Consider the following 19,587-nt stretch of genomic DNA (forward strand, 5'->3'; position numbering starts at 1 on the left):
CGCAGGCGAAGTCGGACCAGCAGGCTGCCATGTTTCAGCGCAGAGGCACAAGTAGAGGAGCACAAGGATCATAGGCACGCGCACAAGGGAGGGAAGTGTCCGGCGAACCTTACCCGCGACACAGACCGCAGGGAACGGCGGCGGAGGAGGCAGCGCGACGGTGGCGATGGGGCTTCGCCGAGGGCCCTGCACGGCGAGGGGGAAGGCCGAGTGAGGGCTGTAATTGAAGGAGGAGAGGGAGGAGAAGCTCCCCAAGCGAGGAATCAGCGAGGAGCTCACCGAGGGCGGCGAATCGCGGCGGCCGACGGAGCTCCTGGCGGTGGCAATGGAGGTAGGGAGAAGAGCTAGGGTTTGGGCAAAGGGGCCGGCCGGGCACGGTAGTTAAAGGGGAGGGGAACGAGCGGCCGGTGCGGATAAAGATGCGCGCGGCATGGTGCACGAGAATGGCCGGCGCGTGACACGAGGATGACCGCGCGGCGGTGGTGATGTGCGGCGCGCCGTGATTCGTGCAACGACGAGCATATGGGGCTGTGACACCGGAACAGTCTGCGAGCCCTCCGCGTCAACCCAATCATTCCTCCCCTCTCCGCCGTTCGTATAGCTACTCCGCCTGCGGTATTGTACTGATATGGACACCCGAGGGAAATGATTGGTGTTGGTTTGGGACTTCTCTGTTTTTTTTTCTTGAAAGGATTAGTTTGGGAATCATTCGGTCGTTCTCAGAAAAGGAAAAGTTGATTGCGATGACGACCCTAAAGTCTGTTGGCGGCAGTGGTGGAGCAACTGTTGAAATTTTAATATGGTGGAGCAATTGAAAATATCACTACTAACAAAAAAAAATTAATCGTGACCTCTAAAAGACCTTCGTATGCAGGTATGATTTTGATCCGCTTGGGTTAATGCATGCGATTAATCGAAAGAGTTATTTTTTATTATTTGAGGCGGTTACAAGAAACTGCCTTGCAAAATCGATTAATAGAGGAGGTTATTTTAACGTAAATGTCTCGGTTAATATATTAACTCTGCCTCGGATAATACTGGCCCATCTCGGAGCCCAAATAGCTCATCTTGGCTGGATATATTGCTCGGAGTATATAACCAAGAGTTTGGGTATCTCTCCTCATTTCTCTCCTCCCTCTCTTAGCCGCCACTCCCTCTCCCTCGGTCCCTCACTCCTCCCTTTCTCTGCAGTAGCAGCAGCAGAGCCTGCGGGCGGGCACAGCGGCTCCCTCCCCACCCCTTCATCCGCGGTGGAGCGTGGAGCCATGGCGGCAACAGGAGGTGGGGCAGGTGGTGCGGCTCCCTCCCCTCCCCTTCATTCTCGACGGGACGGGGAGTGGCGGTAGCAGGCGTGATGGGCGGCGCGCCTCCCTCCCCTCCCCTTCATCCTCGCGGTGCAAGGAGCGGTGGAGGCGGTGGGCACGGTGGGCGGCTGGGCGGGTAGCGGGTGCGGCGGATGGCGTGGCGGCAGCAGGCGGCCAGAGCAGCAGCTCCATCCGTCGATGGGCTTGGGGGGCTCGTGGATGGGCTCAGCAGGCTCATCGAGGAGCTTCTTTTTTTATATATTTGATTAACCGAGGCTGGCAGCAAACCGTCTGGGAAAATAGATTAATTAATGTGACATTCCATCTGAGGCGGTTGCGAAAAATGTCTCGGTTAATTATTTTTTCCTGTCTCGGTTAAGAGTTTTGTAGTAGTGTATATGGCTTGCCCGGGAAAAAAAATATGGCTTAGAGTATGCCATGGTTGAGTTTGGCATGGCTAGGCAGCAAAACTAATTGATTGAATGGTTAATGTAGATGGATTACAGTACCTACCACGTACCAAGGTCAACCAACATTAATGCAGGTTTAGCATCTGTTTGTTCATGTGTTTCTTTTAATTTAGCGCGACTAAGCACTACTAGAAAACTGGACATTCATTCATGAGTGTCAGTGCCGGTCACATTTGACGCCCCTTGAAGCCATTTAGTACCGGATCGTACCTCCATTCAGACTAATTGTCATCTTTTTAGTATCTACTGTTGTTTTGACACGGTACTAAAATGGAGCGGCCATTTAGTACTAGTCAATGACACGGACCGGTACTAATAGTACCAGTCGGTGTCTTAGCCCGATACTAAATGGTCCTCCATGGGTTACTTCAAAAGGAAAACATCTCCCACTCAGTCATCATGTGTTGTGTAGGTGGGACGGTAAGTAAGCAACGCGTGAAGCTGGAAATTGTGGGTTTAAATCTGCACGACGGCGCACACGCATTTACGCGAGGCTAGAGGTCGTGGCTTCGCAATATTTTTTTCAATTTTTTGGCTGGTGTGTTTAGTACTGGTCACATCGACCAGTACTAAACAACCCTCCAGTTAGTATTGGCCAGGCGGGACCTGTCAGCCCAATCGGTACTAAACTTGCCATTTATCTGGTACTAATGAACATATTTCTAGCAGTGAAGGGCACCTGCAGTGGTTAAAATAAGTCATTCAATACAAGACCAAGGGTGTCACTACCATCTCATCTTAGGCTAGTTTGAGTAAAGGTGTCATCACACAGGGATCAAGACTGCCACGTCAGCGATACTCGAATAAAATCACTACTCTCCTCACAATTCAAGACATATTATAGCATTAGATTGTGAAATAAGGGTGTGATCAAATGTGACATGCGAACTATGTAACCATTTGTAAATAACATACTGGCTGGTACGATATTAAAATAAATTTGTATATATGAAAATGATTACATATAATATATTTCAAACTTATCCCTCATGGCATTGAAGTTTGCTCATCCATTTCTATACCGGAAAGGTATCAATCGTCAATCCTTCCTCACTCAAGATGATCTGTCCTTTTATTAGATTTCCTGGTGCTTGTGCAGTAGGAGCCGCGGGTAAAACATCATGCTAAAGTGATCTTTTCTTTTGAAAAGATCCGGCCAAAAGAAAATCCATTGCGGCATTGACCTAAGAGATACAGATGTGAGCACTTGCAAGTTCAACTGCAACTAAAGTGGCGGGGGGCACCGCCGGACTCCGCGGGGATGTTAGAAGTCGCATGCCCTGTTTCCGATTATAATCGATTTATAGGTGGAAATACACGATAATTTCATCAAACATCTCATTTATTTTCATTTCTGTGATAATCTGTTTCAGAGATTTGAACTAAAAAAGTGAGAATCGAGAAGTGAGAAAATTTTTATTTGTCTCAGACATGTTTAAATTATAAGCAAAGCGAAAACAAATAGAGCCGCACCGGCCGGGCATTTCCTGCGTCGCAGAATCTGGATGTGGACCAAGCTTTTCTTGGGACGGGCAAGTTAGTATCCATTGACACCTCGTGGAGTGCAGTAGAGGCAGCAATGTAGCGTAGGATAATCATTAGTAAAAAGTAACGTAACTCACAAACCGATTGTAAAAACTAAAATTTGGTTGCACTAATAATAATTATGAAGAAATCTTTAAAATAAGATCACGCTTCAATATATTTGAATGATTTTATAGCTGGGATAATTTCATATAAAGGTTGAACAATTTAACCATGAAATTAAAACAATTGTTCCACCTTTAAATAAAATATTCTGACAATAAAATAAAAATATACTAATCAATATTCTTGAACAAATGTTGTGTAATAAAATATTTTGGAACAAAATATTGATTGTTAAGATTGTTCTATCTCTGAAAAAAATAATATTCGAGAGTGATCTGTTTTGAAGCTCTCGTAGTAAGAAACACAATGTTGCAAACGAAATTTAGTTTAGATTCACATTTTATTAATTATATATTTTTATTAACAAGTTTTTATTTGCACGGAATCCCGCATCAGCATCAGTACATGTTAGGGTGATCAGCGCATCATGAACTCAAGAGAAAGTGAGCCATCAAGAAATAGGCGCACCAGCATCATCACTCGTTGGCCGCGTGTTGCACGCCTGCTCGCTGCTTCTGAGCCATGATAAATCGTAGTCGCGCGTGTGACTCGTATCATTGCAGCACGGCGCACCTGGCGCGACACCGCTCCGGATGACGGCCCCTTGACACATGGCGACTGGCACCATCGGAAGATTGCCATTCCGCTGCGTTCCGAGCCGGCTCCGCTGCATAGTGCAGACCGTGCCAGGAGAGCCGAGCGCTCCACTCCAGCGGCCTGCTGTCCTGCGATCGAGCCGATTCCGCGTCCGTCCCACGTTCCGCACATCAAAGGCAGCTCCGTCCAAAAACAGATCGAGCTGCCCCAGCTCCTAGCAGTTGCTAGGAGAATTCCGCCGCCGCCGCCCAACCGCGGATGCCGTAATCTTGTATTGGCTGTCATGCATAGAGAATTCTTTGCTGGGCATTCGTACGCAGGTGGCCGTCGAACCTGTGGGCCGTGCACACAAATCGAGAAAAAAATTTCGTATGCATGGAGTACTAAATGAAATTTATTTGCAAAATCTTTTCAGGGATGAGTATAACTTTTTGCGACGAATCTAATGACGGTAATTAATCGATGATTGGATACAGTGATGCTACAGTAACTATCATCTAATCAATCGGTCAAAGACCTTATTAGATTTTTCAGGTTTCTAGGGCAGAGGTTCTGAAATTAGTTTTACAAACTAGTTTAGTTTTGTTCGACATCATAATTAACATTCAAAATTTCTCGACTTGTGTGCCATCTTCTTCCAAAAAAAAACCAAACACGACCGTTTACGCCCCTCCTCTCAGAGTCAAACCTCTCCCTCCTCGGCTACTCGCCACTGTATCAGCACCATCTCAGCAAACCCTTCTCCCCCAAAACCAAAAACCCGATGGCCACGGCTCCGCACGGCGGTCAAGCGACGCCCGACGACGTGGACGCCGCCGCGGCGAAGCGCCCGCGCGCGCCGATCACGGAGGCCGAGGTCCGCGCCGAGTTCGCGCACCACGACGGCGCCGTGGCCCGCGTCAACAACGGCACCTTCGGCTGCTGCCCGGCCACGGTGCTCGCGGCGCGCGCGCGGTGGCAGCGCCTGTTCCTCTCGCAGCCCGACGCGTTCTACTTCCACTCCCTCCAGCCGGGGCTCTCCCGCTCGCGCGCCGCCGTCGCCGCCGCCGTCGGGGCGACCGGCGCCGCCGAGGTCTCCCTCGTCGACAACGCCACCACCGCCGCCGCCATCGTCATGCAGCACGTGGCGTGGAGCTTCGCCGAGGGCGCCTTCGCGCGCGGCGACGCCGTGCTCATGCTCCACTACACCTACAGCTCCGTCAAGAAGTCCATCCACGCCTACGCCGCCCGCGCCGGCGCCGCCGTCGTCGAGGTCCCGCTCCCGTTCCCCGTCGCCTCCCCGGCCGCCGTCGTCGCCGAGTTCCGCGCCGCGCTCGCGCGCGCCAAGGCCGGCGGCCGCGCCGTCCGCCTCGCCGTCATCGATCACATCACCTCCATGCCCAGCGTCCTCATCCCCGTCAGGGACCTCGTCGCCATCTGCCGCGACCAGGGCGTCGACAAGGTCTTCGTTGACGCCGCGCACGCCATCGGCCAGGTCCCCGTCGACGTGCGCGACATCGGGGCCGACTTCTACACCAGCAACCTCCACAAGTGGTTCTTCTGCCCGTCCGCCGTCGCCTTCCTGCACATCCGCAAGGACGAACCCATCGCCGAGCAGCTCCACCACCCCGTCGTGTCCAGCGAGTACGGCAACGGGCTGCCCATGGAGAGCGCCTGGATCGGGGTGCGGGATTACAGCGCCCAGCTCGTCGTGCCCGACGCCGTTGACTTCATGAGCCGCTTCGAGGGGGGCATCGAGGGGATAAGCAGGCGCAACCATGACAAGGTCATCGAGATGGGCAGGATGCTCGCCGAGGCATGGGGGACGTTTCTTGGCTCGCCGCCGGAAATGTGCGGAAGCATGGTTATGGTCGGCCTGCCAGGTTGCCTTGGCATCGACAGCGACGATGACGCGATGAGATTGAGGGACATGTTGAGGAACGATTTCAAGGTCGAGGTGCCAATATTCAACAACTCGAGAAGTGTCCAAGGACAAGAGAAGATGGACAAGGACGCCAACGGCGATCAAGTGACAGGGTATGTGAGAATCTCACATCAGGTGTACAATGTCAGGGAGGAGTATGAGGTCCTCAGGGATGCGGTCAACAAGCTTGTTCTTGAGGGTTTCTCCTGCAGCAAGCTGAGACCTTCTGGCAAGGTGCTATCTCACTGAAACTGTAGTTTTGCTTTTTATCTTTGTTTATTATTCCCTTCAGTTTGGATAAGGATCATCGATCGTATAGTTTCAGAAATAATGCTGGCAACATGTTCGCTGCTGATTACTGGTGGTTGTATCCTCTAGCTGTACTGAATCATGCTCTACCATGATGTCCACTAACATCTATGTGATATTGGTGCACCTGTACATTGGCGAATTCAGATGAAAAATGTACCGACAGCTTATAATTTTCATGATTTTTTTCAACTTATGGTCATAGACATAGGGTGAAGTATAGAAGTGCATGTGTAATAATTACTGTTTCCAGTATAGAATCGATTTATCTCGTGTTCAAGAAATTCAGAGGACAATCTGTGGTAAGGCCTATCTTTTGCTTCATCCTTGATTTTGTTGATGAGTAGCCAGTACTGGCAGGGTTTTCTCGAGCGGATCCCTGATCTCAGAAGTGTATTGCAGTATTGGTAGTTTCGTTCATTTCTGTTATCCATTTATTTGTTCGCATCAATGGTGCAAAGCATCTATTATCTTATTATTTGGCCAACAAACGGAGTCTCCACGTTCACTCTCAAGATCTAGAAATTCCCACATTAATCGAAAAAAATTAGAAAAATAAAATTACCCACCACTGCCATTACAATAAAAATTAGCCTAAAATACCCCTGTGCCTAATTAAAAATCACCCACCAATGCCATTATGAGAAATTAAATATAAAATACTATTTAGCTATGTATCAATTACAAATATATACTATTAATAAAAACTAAAGCTAACAATAATCAATCAAAATAAAATAAAAATAAGAATAATTATCTGCATAATATTATTAAAACTCAACAAATCAAATTGTTATTATAAGTAGATCATAGTTGAATTGTTTTAATCAACAATAAGACATAATTTATGATAATGAACAGGATGATTTATGGTAAAAAAAGTAGTATAACCTTTAAGTAAGGATACAACGACATGCAATTTTTTGAATTTTCAATACTAACCGCGCAAATGCGCGGGCTATATGCCTAGTTCTACATAAACGTTGATTGATCTATGGACATGATAAGGTTTGAAGTCTTAAGCAATAATTGTCGGTCTTCAGAGATATGCTGCATCCAGAAGGTTATTAAGGAATGTTACAACACAACTAAATGCCAAATTGTAAGCTGTAAAACCTGATTATTTATTTGTTTATTTATCCATTTGTATACTGTGAGTGGAAGCCAAACAATAATGCATTCTTTTGGGTTTTTCTACTTCTGATGGATGCCCTGGACTTCCACTAGTGATAATGGGTTCCCCATTTTCTTATCCAAAAGCATCTGAATGATGAATTCTTTATTTTAGCTCAATGATCCACGGAGATGTTATGCGTGCATGTTGTATCCCAGTGGGAACCCATCTTGTCATTTGCTCGAAATCCTGTTTAAGAAGCGTTTCACTTGTATATTTTTTTGAAGGAAAAACTGTGGGGGAGATCCCCACAGTATCAAAAAACCTTTAAATAAAAAAAGTTCAGCAAAAAAGTACTTACAACGATCTTAGCAGAAAGCATCTAACCAAGAACAGAAGGCTGACCGCAAGTCTGCCTTAAATCTAACAGTATGTAGAAGACATTGATTTGTAAAATTACAAAACCATCTACTAACAGTCAGATTTCCTCTGCTGAAGACTCTATCATTGCATATCTTCCAAAGTTCCCACGCAGCAATCATTGCAGCTTCCATGGAGAAATCCAAGCCAATGTCATTTATCCCCTGAAGAATTCTATCTTCCAAGTTCAATGTGAGATCCCAATTGAAGCTGATTTTGGTCCAGCATAGTCCTGCAAAAGGACAACTGAAGAACAAATGATCTATAGTTTCACTTGTATATTGAATTAGGTCATACTCCACTTGATATGATTATTAAGGATGTGCAAAATCATTCTTTACATGCTTGAGAACTTGATATCTTTTCAGTAGTGCTTTTCAGTGTTGGATGCTCGGTTTCCCTCTTTTGCAGGTTGCTTGGTCTGCTTTGGTTGGACATCGGTGAAAGGTGATATACCCCTGCAAAGACCCATGCTCCTATAAAGGCCTTTAGCTACATTCCATACGAATCACTTTTTAGATTGTTTGTTCTCAGCGTGTTCTACCCAAGTTAGATATATTTAAAATTATTTCACTCTACACAACTTATTAACCTGTGCCAATGCGGTATATACTCTTAGAGAAAGTACAATTCATCATGTTATCAAACTTGGCCTAGTGGCTCCTATCTCATAGGTTATCCATTGAGGCCATTGAGTGGTTTTCCTGCCCTGCATGGAATGCATGCTTATTTGCTTAATATGTTAAACAGGTCTACAATTAAGCTAAACATGATGTGGTGTTGTCAGACATAATATTTTCAGTTAACCTCCGGTTTGCTCAAGGTAACATGCTAAACTCTTAGCATGAGCACCATTTTGGTTCAGAAATACAGAGTTCTCATTGCAAAGGAGTTGAGCATGAGCTCTACAAGTTTATACGCTGAAGCAGTAAGACTGAAATTGCATTATTTGCTTGGGTTTGTTTTTTGACTGGATCTTTTTTATTCAAAATATTTTTAATGTTATCCTCCAATATGTGATCTGAATTCCAATGTTCAGTATATAGCTGATTCTCAACATTATTCTTGTTTTAGGTAGCAAGAAATATTGCATCCTGATCAAGATCAATGAATATATCTGTAAATTGCACCACAGGTCCCCAAACTTGTTCCGAGATTTCACCTAGGTCTCAAATCTGTTTCTCAAGATCATCTTTGCAGCTCCGTTGCCCCCATGCACTTACTCTTTACAGTGCATTGTCATAACACACCATTTGTTATTCTCTGTCAAAGAACGTAAATTTGGTGGCGAAAGATGGAACGCTGATTGTTGGGCCCTTTGGCCTACATGCTCGTTCTTTTCTTCACTATTTATTACTTTGAGCCTGCATTTTTTTAACAATAGCACTGACAGGAAATGTGGATATTCCTGACAAAACAAGGGCATGGACTGAAATTCGTAGATAAGGAGGGTGTCTTCTTTCCATTTACATTTTTTGGATGCAAGACTTTTGTTGCCTGTTGGATTAGTTATAGGCAATGACTCAATTAAGGCCCGCCGTATATTTGTTCTCTGAAATGGCCGGCCTCCGGTAGAGCGCCTGTCAGGTCTTCCCAATACACATGCGTGGGCTGCTCTAAAAAAAACACACATGCGTGGGCCATGCATCCTCTGCAAGCCTTATCCCCTCCGGTTCTCATCATCCACGCCCACCCGTCCGCCTCTGCCTATCCCGGTCCATCTCCTCCGCCAGCAGAGCGCAGCCCGCCGACCGCCGCCGTGGCCCTGTCGTTGTCGTTGTCGCCGCCGCTGCAGATCGACCTCCGTCCGCCACTCGCTAGATTTCCGCCCACCATGCCGACGGACACCGCGCTCCCCCTCTCCCTCGACCTCGAGGACTTCAAGGTATATGTGACCCCCTCCTGCTCCCTTCGATTCCACTCCGATTCGGACAGTCTCCGCCGTGATGAACTCTCACCGGTGTGGTATAGGGGGACTTCTCGTTCGATGCGCTGTTCGGGGGCCTGATGGACGAGCTGCTCTCGGAGTACCGCGGGAGGATGACGCCGCGCCCGCACCACCCCCGCGCCGCCGTCTTCCCCGCCATCGATGAGTTTGTTTTTTGGAACCCACCATCGACGAGTTGCTCAGGCTGTTCCAGCGCTCGTGCAAGGAGCTCGTTGACCTCCGCAGGCAGGTTCGTCGCGTCGCGCCCCCCTTCTGCCAGCGGCGCTGAAGGCTAGCTGCATCTACGTTCCACTGCCTGCTTGACTGAATCGAGTGGGTGGTTGGTTCCTAGTGATGTTATTGTGTGCTTTGATGGTTTGGCACTTTCTGGTTTTTTGTTGACAGATTGACAAGCAACTCCAGAACCTGAAGGAGGAGGTGGCCGTACAGGACGCTAAACATTGGAAGATGCGGACGAGAAGACCTGCGCTCAAGCCAAACAACTCGCTCGTTTGCAAACTTCGCGCAGTTCCTCTACCTCGTGCAAAACAACCACGATCGGTAGGTCCCCTCAGCTACGCCTACCAACTGCTCGACGAATTGACAACACAACCGCGATTACTGCTACTTCGAGCAAATTTGGCTACTTAATACATCACACTAGGAAAAAATATGTTAAGAACAAAGGCAACTCAGTGCATTTGTCTAGGCATTTTTTTTTCTGATTTCATATGCGCAACTCAATGCATTTTATCTAGGCAATAATGTGCAATAATGTGTTAAGAACAAGGCAAATCAATGCATATATCTGGTGCTCCTTCTGATTTTTATATATGCAACTCAATATATATATCCAGGCTATAATGTGTTAAGAATAAGGCAACAATATGTTATTAACAAGGTAGAATAATTCAAGTTCTTAGGCAATGTTATCTATCGTGCCTCACTGTTTTTCACTGTACTACAGGTATCCAGCAGGAAAGGAAAACCGCGTGAGCTCAAATACTAAAAGTATAAAGCTGTTGTGCTTTGCCTTCCCAAAACAGTGCGTCCATACAGACAGGCTAATTTTATGGCCCGTCGTTAATTAGCTAGGTCCTATTATAAAGAACCCCATCACATAGTGTTATTATTTAGGTAAATTAATGTGTTGACACCTTTTTTTGACACGAGTCAAAGAAGGTGATTTTTGTGGAGGGAAGGTGGCCGATTTGGAAGAAACCAAAAGAGGCACAGGATTGGAAATCGGCTGATGGAGTGCGTCCGATGGAACAGAAGAATATGCTTTGAAGATGTTGATCCACTAGCTCTGGTATCCGGCCGATAGAGAGTTGCCGATGAAGTCAAGGAAAGAGAAGAGGATCCGGACTCTACGAAAATCTTGATGATTCGGTTGTAATATGTTAAGTAGTTTATCTTTTAAATAGTCTTTTCTTTAGGGTCAAGTAATGTTTGCCGTAATCGGCTAGGACTTGATAGCGTTAGGCTATATATACCAGTTGTAAACGACCGGAAAAACTTGATACACATCCAATACAACAAACTTTACAATTTCTTTGTATTTTTTCGGCGACTTTGCCTTTTGTCTTCTTTTTTCGACAAGTTCTTTCAAGTTGATCAAGGACATCTCACATTCGAGCGACTTGATTTGCTGGTAAGTTTTCATTTTACCGAGTATATTTGAGCTTTAGCTACCGGGCGCATCGCTGTGGCTTCGTTCAAATCTATTCAAAAGTTATCGAGTTTACCTAGGCTTTGACTTCCGGGCGCATCGCTGTCGTCTCGTCTAGATTTATTCACCAATTATCGATATCGGCTAGATTTGTAGGTTTTCTTATATTTTTTTGCCATTATCACATCTAAAAACATACTAGATCGGCTTTAGGTTTTGGAGTGATAACTTTGTTATCTTAAAAGCCGTTTTAGATCTGTTTTTAGCTTCGCATCATCTAAGTTACACATTCGTAGCTTAGATCTTGTCATACATACACGATCGGCTGTCCAAAAGCCGGTTTTGTCGTTTAGTGTATCGGCTTATCCTGCCGATACGCTTGTTCACTACGCGCTTGCATTTAATATCTTTTTATCATCTATAGTATTGGCAAAGCTTGCCAATACGCCCATCTGAGAGATATTCGGAATCCCAGCCGATACACTCTCGAATTTGACTTTGTTTTCTTCCCTTGTCAATTACAGGTCAAATTGACTGGCACGCTTGATTGACTTTCCGTGACTCGGCGAACACTTGCCCTCGGACGAGGGCTCCAGTGTGTTGATTTTTGCGTCAACACAATATTATTATTTAAGCAAATTATTGTTCCTATATAAATAATATATTGTTATTAATTAGGAAAATTAATGTTTCTGTTATTTTCATACTAATAGTTATACTTGGATAAACAGAGTTTATAACACTATTCGAATAGAGTAAGTAGTTTGATTAGTATATATTATTTGCTGAGGATATATGCCATGTTATCACAGTTATGATTGTTTGATTTTTTAATGACTTCCTAGTTCTTACCAAATTATAATATCATGAGTTTTGTTATAGTTTGCCCACCTATTAGCGATTGTTTATGAACTGGTCTTATTTATTTGCTCTTTTTGGGTCACTCGATGTATCTGGACTTTCATTCGGTTAATTTGTGAGAATCAAAACTGTGCTACTGTGACTTTTGGAGTTTGGCATACTATCCTAGTATTTTCAGCTTATCACCAACAGAGTTAAGCATATTGCGGTCATGTTTGATGTCATTGGTTATACAACTGTGTATCCTCTGTTTGGTTTAAGCGCATTGTCATTCTTGGTCCAAGTACTTTAAATAGGCAAAGTATTGTTATTAGTTAGGCAAATTACTGCTATTACTTAAGCTAATTATTATTTTTAGATAAGCAAATTACTGTTCTTCAATTTAAATTAATATGCAAAGTATTATTCCTTTAGCAGCAGCTGCGCCCTATGTTGTTTATGTTAACATAGCCTTCTTTTTTATTTTATGAGTTCATTAAACCACTAGCAACAGTTTTCTACTGCTAGTTTAAGGTCAAAATAACAGTAGTTTTCTTTTGCCAGACATTCAAACATTCATAATGGGAAACGACTTTGGCTGATCTATTTTGATCTGGGCAACATAGTTGTTCAGTGTCAATGTAACAGCCTTCGCAAAAGGGATATTAACTGAGAGATATTCGGAATCCCAGCCGATACGCTCTCGAATTTGACTTTGTTTTTCTCCCTTGTCAATTACAGGTCAAATTGACTGGCACGCTTAGTTGACTTTCCGTGACTCGGCGAACACTTGCCCTCGGATTCCAGTGTGTTGATTTTTGCGTCAACACATCTTTTGGCACGCCTGGTGGGACACGAAAGCTTCAACATGGTGGAACTCACAGATAAATCTGCAGTTAGTGAAGAAAACCAGATTTTTGTTCCTGAAGATAAGCTCAAAGAAGAACAAAAGAAGGAATATGAAGAGCTGGTGGAGAAATTCAAACATGAATGCCTCAAGTCGTACAGCGTCAACAGATCTGGTGAAGTGATCAAGAAGTTTAATCTTCCATCTTTCCAGCCATTGACAGAGGCTCAACATGAAAGCAAGATGATAGACGCAGCTGGCCAAGCTGTGGCACAAGCTTTTATCAAGAGTGCAACAGTCATGGGCAACACGGTGCACAATGCAGTGGTCAAGACTTTTGCTGAAGGCACATTCCGATGGTGCATGGGTCCTTGCTATATACAACCAGATCAGATGCAATATACTCCATTGGAGGTGTCTATGGCAGCAGCCCTGTCGGCTCAAAATAGCCAAGCAGGAACAAGCAACAGTCAAACTCCACCCCAGATGACTACTGCAATATCGGCGGGTACGGCAGATCCTATCTACTCAACCACGCCGCCGATTGCTACAACTGTGCAAGGTGGATCTGTGTCTGTATTTCCTAAAGGATGGGATCCTGCTACTGGGTATGGTATGCATCCGGATTTCTTTTCTATGCCACCCAAGATGCAGTTTAATGCATCGGCTTCTCAGCCGATAGCCTCTCAGCCTGATCCATTGGCCATTCAGCCGATGGGTGCACAGCAGGATGCATCGGCAATACAGCTGAATGCACAAGGCGCATAGAGTCCACAACAGATGGCATAAGCTAATGCATTGGCGCCACCGCCGATGACCCCGCAGCAGCATCTTGCTATCCTGCTCCAGCCCCAGTCTCCTTCAGAAGTGTTGTTGTCGCAATCTCCGCATCGGAAAGGAATCAACTAGGTATTCCACAATCAAGCAACCGGACAGATACGGTGTGTCAATGTGCCGTACTTGGATATTACTGGTCAACAATTGGCTAACCCATCAGCTACATAGCCGGCAATGACTCAGCAGACACCTAATCGGATAGCTCAGCAAGCCCAACAGATGCAATCGGCTGGACAGCAGATGAACCATGTAGCTCAGCAACTTGCGATGATGACCAATGAATCAATTTCTGCTTTTATCCAAAGGTTCAGATATGTCAAGAACCGATGTTATAGTTTGGTTCTGTCCTATCAGCAGTTGGCCGATGCAGCATTTAATGGACTCTTGCCGCACATTAAAGATAAATATGCATCGCAAGAGTTTGAAAGTATTAGCCAGATCGCAAGTCGGATGACAGGAGAGACTCGATCCTACGAGTCCAGGAAGCATTTTCAGAAGAAGATCAACTATATAGAGTATTCTGCCAATGATGAGTCTGAAGAGGAGCAAGAAACGGTCGCATCGGCTGAGTGGATACAGAACAGTAAAAAGCAAGCGACGTGTCCGTTTGGAAAGAAAGAGCCTGAGTCGTATGGGTTCGACATCACCAAAGCCGACAAGATTTTTGACTTGTTATTGTTAGAAGGGTCGATCAAGTTGAAGCCATATCACAAGATTCCATCGGAGGACGAGCTCAAGAATATAAAGTACTGCAAGTGGTACAATGCCACATCGCATGATACAAATGAGTGCAAGGTCTTCCGACAGTAGATTTAGATGGCTTTCGAACAAGGGAGATTGAAATTTGAGGCTCCCAAGAAGACAATGAAGATCGACGGATATCCTTTCGCCACGAACTTGGTTGATGTGGCCAGAAATGAAGGTTCTTCTCAAGCTAAGATTCTGACGTCATCATCGGCCAAGAAATATGGAGCTGCTGATCCTAAAGCGCAAATAGCGGCCGATGAGTCAAAGGAAAGGGTCCGATGAGGGATACTGAATGTTCATCGGCACCATGTAGACGTGTAACGTCTCAAATGCTGTTGAATAAGTTTCAGCGTGATCGTGAAAGGCGGCGGCGTAGAGAAGAAGAGGAACGATGCGAGCAAGATCATTGGAGGTGTCCTTTCTTTGTCTACTACTGGGAAGAAGGGTTGACATTGCCATCGGCATATGATTGTCCCGAATGCAATGGTTAAGACAGCCGATCATATGAAAGGTTGCGTCATGAGCCCTATCGGCGTGAGCACACTCCTGTGCATGATCGGCTAGGAAAAAGGGTATCGGTGCATGATCGACTGGGGGGCAGGATAATGCTACGTGATCCTGCTAGGAGAAGAGTGCCTGTACACGATCGGCTAGAACAAGTGGCCGATGACAGAGTACAAGATGATCAGCCGATGCGGAGAGATCCAAAACGTGAGCCTGATCGCACAAATCAATCTCAATGGTGCCCAGGGGGTTTGACCAAGTCTCAGAAGTGACGTGTTCAGAGGCTACGCCAGCTGGAGATCATTGAGGAAGAACAAGAACAGATTCTGCGCAAGAAAGGAATCAGGTCACAAGTTTGGCGTGCTAAGCCCAGGGCCGATAGTGATCAAGATTCTGGATCATCGGCTGCGCCAATTAATATGGTTTTCATAATGCCGAAAGAGTTTATGGCGCCAGGTGATGAAGATCATGAACCAGAATTAGAGGAAGCCATGTCACAGTTAAATTTGGAACCATTGCCAGCAACATTTGAGAAGCCAGAAGATGATAAGAGGCAGCATCTTAAGGCACTGTTCCCGAAGGGATTCGTTGATGGCAAGCCTGTTACGAAGATGTTGGTTGATGGAGGTGCAGCTGTGAATATAATGCCCTATGTTATGCTATGCAAGCTAGGGAAGAATCAAGATGATCTGACAAAAACTGATATGATGCTAAAGGATTTCGAAGGAGTCGTATCTCCTATTTTAGGGGCATTATGCGTCCATCTCACAATTGGCAGTAAGACCCTTCCCACTACTTTCTTCATTATTAATGGCAAAGGTTCATACAATTTACTATTGGGTCGGGATTGGATACATGCCAATTGTTGCATTCCATCTACTATGCATCAATGTTTGATTCAGTGGGTTGACGATACTGTTGAAATAGTATCGGTCGATTCATCATTCAGTGTGGCATCGGCTGGAGCCCATATAGTGAGTTATGACCGGATGAATTGTCTTTCTGGTCAAGCATGAGAGAAGGATTTCTTTCGGATGGCTGATTACGAAGTTACATCAGAAAAGTAAGGAGATTCTTTGGAAGAGTCTTGATCAATGAGGGATATGGCCGATTGTAGTGTCGGCCGAATTTTGTAAGTTATAGCCAATACTAGGAAGTATTGCCTTTAGTGCAAAAAATATGTAAAAGTCGATTCGCAAGTTGGATGCATCGGTTGTAATATGACTGACACGATATGGGTCGCCCTTAGAGCAATAAATCACAAAGACAGAGTTTCTGGAATTGGATCATGTGTTTGCAATTCCTGGAGATTACAATACATGGAGTATCTTTACAGTAATCCTAGAGCTTCTTGGATTACTTTTATCGCACGCAGGTGATGTTTGCGATCACTTGATTATTATCTGCCGATGAGCTAGAAATCGGCTGCAGACTCTTATGGAGTTGATATGCTTGACGAGCGTATTTCTGCTTGTCTTCTTAGAGTTTGGTGATGGCCGGTGGAATCTGAGAAAGATCATAATTTGCGATGTCTATTGCATGGTTCACTCGATTAAGTTCTTGCAGAAGACGATCACGTTCAGCTTCCAATTTATCCTTGTTCCTCAAGATGCTAGCCTGGGTGTCATTCGGGGAATTGATTTCATCAACGGCCGATTCTGCTAAAGCTTTGAAGTCGTCCCTTTGTTTGATGATTTTTTCCTGCTGGAGACGATTGGCAAGTTGTTTCTGGGCCTTGTTGAATTGTGCGTGATTACTCTCGATGAAGGCTGCAGGAGTTAATGCTTCTTCAATTGATTCTGGAAGCTTGCCCTCCAGTTCTTCTAAAATGGTGTGGATCGGCTGTGCATTCTTGATCAGTTGGCCGATGTCTTGATTGAAGAATTGGAGGGATTCTTGGAGTTTGGTTTTGATTTCATCCGACAATACAACTGAATCGGCCGATGTTGCTTCTTCTCCTTCTTCCTGGGGAGTGGCTCCAATTTGAAAAGAAAACAGACTATTGTCTGGAGATTCTTGTGCCTGACAGGGAGATGTGATTATGATGGCCGATGAAGGCAAAGGGATGATGAAATCGGCCAAGTGGGAGGACGCTTACCTGCTTCAGGTGTATTTCTCCTAGATTGGAGCCAGCAGGAATGAGAGGTTGCGATAAAGAGCTCGGGATTGCGGTGTTTGGCTGGCCAAGTAATTCAGATAGTGCATGGTCGACAAACAGAAGGATGATTGTCAGAAATATACATAATATGTTCATGAGCAAGTTCTGAAATCGTACATGTATCAATGGAGACTCTGCCCTGGATTTCCTGAGAGTTGGAGGTGAATGCTGTGCCTGATGAAACTAAAAAAGAAATAATACTAGATTCAGGATCATGAAAAGGTTTAAAATACTTACTGAGTAAGAAGGATCATACCTGGACAATTTGTAATGTATGAGGAGGTGTACTATGAGAGTCTTCTTTTCCTCCAGATTGGTGTTCAGGAACATCTTAATTATAAAGCAAGGATGTGATCAGCATTCAGATAAAGTGAAGACATGGGGTTCAGGCTTTTACCTTCTTAAAAAGAGGAGAGAAGGTCGATCGGAGTGTCTGTTTGGGGTGCTGCTGCTGCTGAAGATTGGCCTGGAGATTTCTTTTTCTTGCGAGTTGTCACCTTGGTATAAGATACCTTACATTTTCTCCCAATGACCACATCTGTCAGAGTTGGAGCACCATAGCCGATATTTGGCTTATCGGCTGGCAGAGCGTAGTTGATCGGCTGCCCACTCCTACTGATTGTTGGAGGATTCCGATCATCATCCTACAAAGAGTAGAAGTTAAAGGCTGCAAGCAAGAATGCTAAAAGGCATTGTGGGGGTTGGTTTTGCTTGTACCTCATGCTCGCCTGATTGATAATTGTTGTTTAGAGCAATGCAGTATAAGTTGACCGATTTGCAGAAAATATGCTCTTGCCATTCAGACCTCCATTGGATGAAAGTGGTGGTGGAAAAAGGTGCAATCTGCTAATCGGCTAGAAGTGTTATGTTCACATCAGGCTCCAGATTTTTCAGTCGATCATAAGAGAGGGCCTTGTCAAGGGTTCCTCTAAACTGAACTTTGCCGATAAAGAAAAGAGAGGGTGGCACTTGGTCGAATCCCAATTGTCTGGCTGCCACTGATGGGTTACAGAATTCGTAACTATGAATATCTTTATCAGTTGTGAAATTAACTGGCAGTATCCTTGGGGAGATTATTTCCTTCATGATTTTGGTGGCTTCTTCATCAGTTTTCCATGAGTCAAGCTGGAACTTGAAGGGATTTTCATACATAACTTTTTCATCCTGATATGCAAACCAGATAGTGGAGATTTCTGGGAATCCATTGTAGAAGGATTTGAAAAAGTCAGTAATGCCAAGGGTTATTGGCAATCATTATAGCTGCTTCACCAAATAATGTGCATCGACGAGTGACGGTTTCTTCTTCTTCAGAGAAATTTTCTGACGGGAATTGTATCTCTGACAATTCAACTGTCATAGTTTTGTGCATGTACATATGCAGCCACAACTGAATGAACCACCAGGGGCCTCCCAAGTTGGTGATCGGTTGGCTCTTTCTGAGTCTGGATGATACTTGATGAAGCAGGTGGTAAACTGACCCCAGGAGATGTTTGTCGAGGGGGATAGGATTGCCAGTGGCCATAGTTTCTACTAGCTTAAGATTAGTATTTGTTGGGCCAACTATTTTGCCGCAGAAGATGAATTTTTCGAGCCACATGTTGAGCAAGGCGTTGTGCTCTCTGTCAGATACTGATCCGGTCTTCATATTCTTGCCGATATATCCTTTCCATCCGCCGATGCTTTTTGTTTCAATCTTGAAAGATGATTTTCTAGCAAACGGAAAGGTCTATCAGAAGCATCGATATTCAGGCCAGTGAGCATCACAACATTCATCAGGGTAGGTGTCATTGGCCCATGGTTAAACATAAACGCATTGATGGCGTCAGACCAAAAGTAAGAGGCCGATATGAGCATCAGCTCGTTTCTAATCATCTCCGATAAAGATAAATTCAAACATTGGCTGATATCATACTGTTTTCAATTAGTTCTCTGGGAACTACCTATTCTACGAAACCAATTTCTCCATCCAAGAGTAGTGCTCGGCCAAGATCTGAAGGCCTGAGTCCAATCCACGTTCATATTGGAGGACTTGAGGGGGATCCTGCTGGTTTCCAAGTTGATTATACTAGTTGGGTCTGGATTTTTCATGGGACCTAAGCAGACCATGCTAGGTTGATTTTCTAGCAGAATAATCATGTTACCCCTCAGATTCTGAAAATGAAGGCAGAAATGAGGAACACGACTGAAGGGATCGGAAGGGGGTGAAAACAAATGCTACGGATGAAGAAGGGAGACGTACCTCTGGAATCTCGGAGATGGACGCCATTGCTGGAGGGGATGGTCCTTGG

General features: G+C 45.0%; 2 protein-coding genes across 5 annotated transcripts; both read left to right on the forward strand.

Moving 5' to 3' along the window:
- Nucleotides 1-4,682: 4,682 nt before the first annotated feature.
- Nucleotides 4,683-6,517, forward strand: LOC120706619 (putative L-cysteine desulfhydrase 2). The gene has a single exon (XM_039991306.1). It carries the CDS (start codon nt 4,785-4,787, stop codon nt 6,171-6,173), a length of 1,389 nt encoding a protein of 462 aa, XP_039847240.1. The 5' UTR covers nt 4,683-4,784; the 3' UTR covers nt 6,174-6,517.
- Nucleotides 6,518-9,393: 2,876 nt separating this feature from the next.
- Nucleotides 9,394-11,255, forward strand: LOC120706620. Of its 4 annotated transcripts, none has more exons than XR_005688376.1 (4): nt 9,394-9,652; nt 9,739-9,944; nt 10,100-10,255; nt 10,874-11,255. XR_005688376.1 is itself a non-coding variant. In XM_039991307.1 (3 exons), exons 1-3 carry the CDS (start codon nt 9,410-9,412, stop codon nt 10,122-10,124), a joined length of 474 nt encoding a protein of 157 aa, XP_039847241.1. In that variant the 5' UTR covers nt 9,394-9,409; the 3' UTR covers nt 10,125-11,255. The 4 variants fall into 4 exon arrangements, 1 of the variants encoding a protein (XP_039847241.1); XR_005688377.1 differs by having other exon boundaries at nt 10,877-11,255; XR_005688375.1 differs by having other exon boundaries at nt 9,396-9,652; nt 10,662-11,255.
- Nucleotides 11,256-19,587: the final 8,332 nt, after the last annotated feature.

This window comes from Panicum virgatum, chromosome 5K, assembly GCF_016808335.1.
Source record: "Panicum virgatum strain AP13 chromosome 5K, P.virgatum_v5, whole genome shotgun sequence".
Classification (NCBI taxonomy): domain Eukaryota; kingdom Viridiplantae; phylum Streptophyta; class Magnoliopsida; order Poales; family Poaceae; genus Panicum; species Panicum virgatum.